General features: G+C 30.6%; 1 protein-coding gene across 1 annotated transcript; it reads left to right on the forward strand.

The window, feature by feature from the left end:
- The first annotated feature begins 248 nt into the window (after positions 1 to 248).
- On the forward strand, positions 249 to 3,037 carry LOC124357611. Its single transcript, XM_046809546.1, has 2 exons — positions 249 to 1,562; positions 2,079 to 3,037. Exons 1-2 carry the CDS (start codon positions 914 to 916, stop codon positions 2,438 to 2,440), a joined length of 1,011 nt encoding a protein of 336 aa, XP_046665502.1. The 5' UTR covers positions 249 to 913; the 3' UTR covers positions 2,441 to 3,037.
- Positions 3,038 to 4,103: the final 1,066 nt, after the last annotated feature.

The following is a 4,103-nucleotide window of genomic DNA, read 5'->3' on the forward strand; positions in this document are numbered from 1 at the left end:
AAACAAAGTTGTTGTAAATACTAAAGAAAAGGAGCCTGAGATCTTTGAAGAAAATGATAATGTTTTTGAATTCTTGGAACAAAATAACACTGATCTCCAAAAGAAAAAAGGAAAGAAAAGGTCACTAAACAAAGACAACTGGTTGAAATGTAAAGCAAAAAAGCTGAGAAATTCTGGAGAGGAATATAAATCATCATCTAAGTCCAGAAAACTAATTGAGAAAAAGGAAATAAAACCACATAGATGTAGAATCCAGTGTAAAACCAAAATAAACCCTGATGAACGTCAAACAATTTTCAAAAACTATTGGGCACTTGGTGACCTTTCCCGCCAAAGAGATTTCATAGCATCACATATTCAGAACATACAACCAACTTACCAGTACAAGAGAGAGGGAAATAAGAGAAAACCAAACCAAGCCTTTTATTTTGATGTTGCTGATAAGCGAGTTCGTGTATGCAAAGATTTTTTCAGAAACACCCTAGGGATCAATGACAGACCAATTAGAACCGTTATTGATAAGAAAGACGCCTCAAGTGGCTTTGTTGCTGGTGATCTGAGGGGTAAACATGATAAGCATCAAACTGATCAAGACAAGTTAATAAATGAAGGCATCAGGCGTCATATAGAATCTATTCCTAAAATTGAGAGCCACTATCTACGGGCAAACACAACCAGAGAATTCATAGAAGGTGGTAAAACAATTAGTGATTTACATCGTGATTATGTTGAACATTGTAAAAGCTTGCAAAAACCTCATGGAAATTATAAAAAGTATTACGATATATTCACCAAAGAGTATAATATTTCTTTTTTTGTTCCAAAAAAAGACCTTTGTGAGCTGTGCCATGCATATGAGACAGCTGAAGGTGAGAGAAAGACCAGTTTGCAAGAGGAATATGAAAAGCATATTATGGAAAAAGATCTATCTCGATTGAAAAAAAATTCTGACAAAGACTCAGTGAGTGTCAACACCATTGTTGCCTGTTATGACCTTCAAGCTGTATTACAGTGTCCAAAGGGGGAAGTGTCCCTAATGTATTATAAATCTAAATTAAATATGCTAAACCTGACTGTCTGTGAGCTGAAAAATGATGCCGTATTCTGCTATACTTGGCATGAAGGCGAAGGAGCCAGAGGCTCGTGCGAAATTGGAACATGCATTTACAAATACCTCAGTGAAAAAGTTAAAAATTGCGAAAACGATATTGAAATTATATTTTACTCTGATAATTGCAGCGGCCAACAGAAAAACAAGTATTTGTTTTCTATGTACTTATATGCAGTGGACAAACTGCCAATTAAGTCTATAACTCACAATTTCCTAATAAAAGGGCATAGTCAAAACGAGGGGGACAATGTACATGCAATGATTGAGAAGCAGATTAAGAAATGTCTGAAGTCTGGACCAATTTACCACCCGGCTCAATACATTTCATTGATCAAAACTGCAAAAAAAACTGGGAATCCGTATAAAGTCAATGAACTAAGTCATGAAGATTTCTTGGATTTTAAAGACCTATGGGCAAACATTGGATGTAACTCTACAGTTAATGTGTCAGGTAAGCTGCTTACTGTTATAATATATAATTTAGACACTTTTATGAAACGAGAGTTATAAAATAATTCTAGTGATGAGCAGACCAATAAAGGGATTTCATCTATTATTTCACTGCAAAAACAATCTCAACCGGTTCAAACATAGTTTAAACCCTACTCAGCCTTTACCATGTGAAACCAATAATTTAACTTTAATACTTTTTACACAATTTTTAAGAATCTTTTAACTTACTATCTTCTTTTACGTTTTTAAACCATCTTTCCTTTTCATATTTAATCTGAAAAATGTATGTTAAAGAGTAGTTATTTATGGCACATAGATATGCAATCAAGATGGAAGAATTGCATTTTCTTACGTTTTAAATATTTTTTATAAACGCATATTTAACTACTTCGAACGGATTATTTTTAATTTCCTACACTTTGTTAACATACTAAAACTTTTAAATCCAACTTTTTATCCTATTCTATCTAAAAAGATAATAATTAAACATTTTACAGTTATCTTTTCATTTCAGGATGTACTGTTGCAATGAATGACATCAAAATAATTAAAGTTGAGAAAGATTCTCCCTTTAAAATCAAGTACAAGACAACTTATGATGACACAGTTGACTTTCAAGAAATTTTCATCCAGCAGATTGATATTGAAGAAAACGAGGATTTATTCGGAGACAACAAGAAGAGTCACACTAAGAAGAAAACCAGAAGTTCAAAGAAGAAACAACAGGTTTTTCCTGTGCATTGTTCAGATGTTGCTTTAAAAAAATTATACGAGCAAAGACTGGGAATTTCAGTTAACAAGAAAAAAGACTTACAATACTTACTTGAAAAACATGTTATTCCAAGTTGCTATGCACCATTTTATAACTCACTTTAAATTTTTGCAGTAACGTTTGTGTTTAGCAACAATGTTATGTTTGTGTTAATGATTTTTATTTCCATTAGAAAATACTTCTTTAAATATTAAAAAGTGCTGCATTAGTTACTTTATATAAGACCAAACTATTGGTAGTAACTAGTGGTAGTAAATGAATGTATTTTGTTATTAATATTTGAAAACACTATTTTTCTAAACATCTAAAATAGGTCCAATGATGTTTGGAGGTTTAGTTCTAAGTAACTAACTGATTTTTTTGTTTCAATTAAAGTTAACTGTCATTAAAAACCCGTTGACTTATTTTTGTGTCATTACCATCTTCAAAGTTAACCTTTTAATGAAAAGCGGTTTTACAGGAAAATTGACACAACTCAAATTAAATTAATAAATAATTAAAAAAATAATAAACACAAACTTCATGGTTTATATTAAGCTAATTTAAATGCCCTATATTTAACTGATATAAATAATAAAATGACTTTTGGATTAAAGGTTGCAGTTCTGTTAAACGAAAAACTAATTACAAAAAGCACAATTTTCAAATCGCTCTCCTGTAAAATTTACTTTTTTTGAGTTGTGTCACTTTTCTTCTGAATGAACGATATAGTGAATTACAATAATTAATAGATATAATATGAGAGCTTGGTAAATATCTTTTCTATTTGGAAAGAACTATTCTTTCTAAAGTACCATAAAAAAGTTTTGGATTTATATAGTTTAAAGTTAATGAATTTTAAAATTAAATGTAGTTGTAATTTGTTTGTTTTTTCCAAACTGGAACGGAAACGTCTGTAACATCTAAACGACAGTTTTATGGAAATCAAAACACGAAATATAATGCGTAAGTAAAAACTAGTAAAATTGAATGAAAATGGTAAAGTAAACTTTTATTATTTATTGAAGCATATTTTTAGTACAAACAATGTAAAATGGGCTACATGAAAAACCCGATTCAGGTCTATTTATAAGTTACACCTGGATTTTAGATGTCATCAATATTCATCAATTTTCATACATATCAAAGATTGATATTTTTATAAAAAAACTCAAATTTTCTGAGATATCACATTCTTTATAATTGGCTGAGCGTTATAGCCATGTCTATCATTCCGTCACTCTATCCATTTATCTGTGTGTTCATCGCATATCTCAAGAACGATATAGATCTATAGACTTGAACATTTATATGTAAGCAATGTTAAGCTCGATGGTGAATGTAGCTTGGATGTGTCTGAGCGTTATTGAACATTTTACATTGGTCATGATAAAGAGAAAATCAATACATAGTATAAATTAAAGTCGTTTTTTGGGTTGGTCTGTGCATCGGCATTTTTCAAACTATTCAACAGATTTAGATACGGGTTTTTCTTTCGGCTTCAATATGAACTAGAGTAGGTTCCCAGGTATAATACACCAATACGAGTATTAATCATATACAGTAGAGAACAATTTGTATAATTGTATTTGTATAAAGCGAAAATTAATATATTTAGCGCTTTCATTGGGAAAATATATCATTGGAATCTGCTATTTGCAGTTCAGCTAGGTCAATGAGGTATTTATTTGCCATTTTAGTAGCATTTTGTAAAGTATCCGAATCTATTGATCTATAGAACAAACTTCAAGAAAATATGGCAAAAGCTATTTTAATTAGACAACGACG

Source organism: Homalodisca vitripennis, chromosome 3, assembly GCF_021130785.1.
Source record: "Homalodisca vitripennis isolate AUS2020 chromosome 3, UT_GWSS_2.1, whole genome shotgun sequence".
NCBI lineage: Eukaryota > Metazoa > Arthropoda > Insecta > Hemiptera > Cicadellidae > Homalodisca > Homalodisca vitripennis.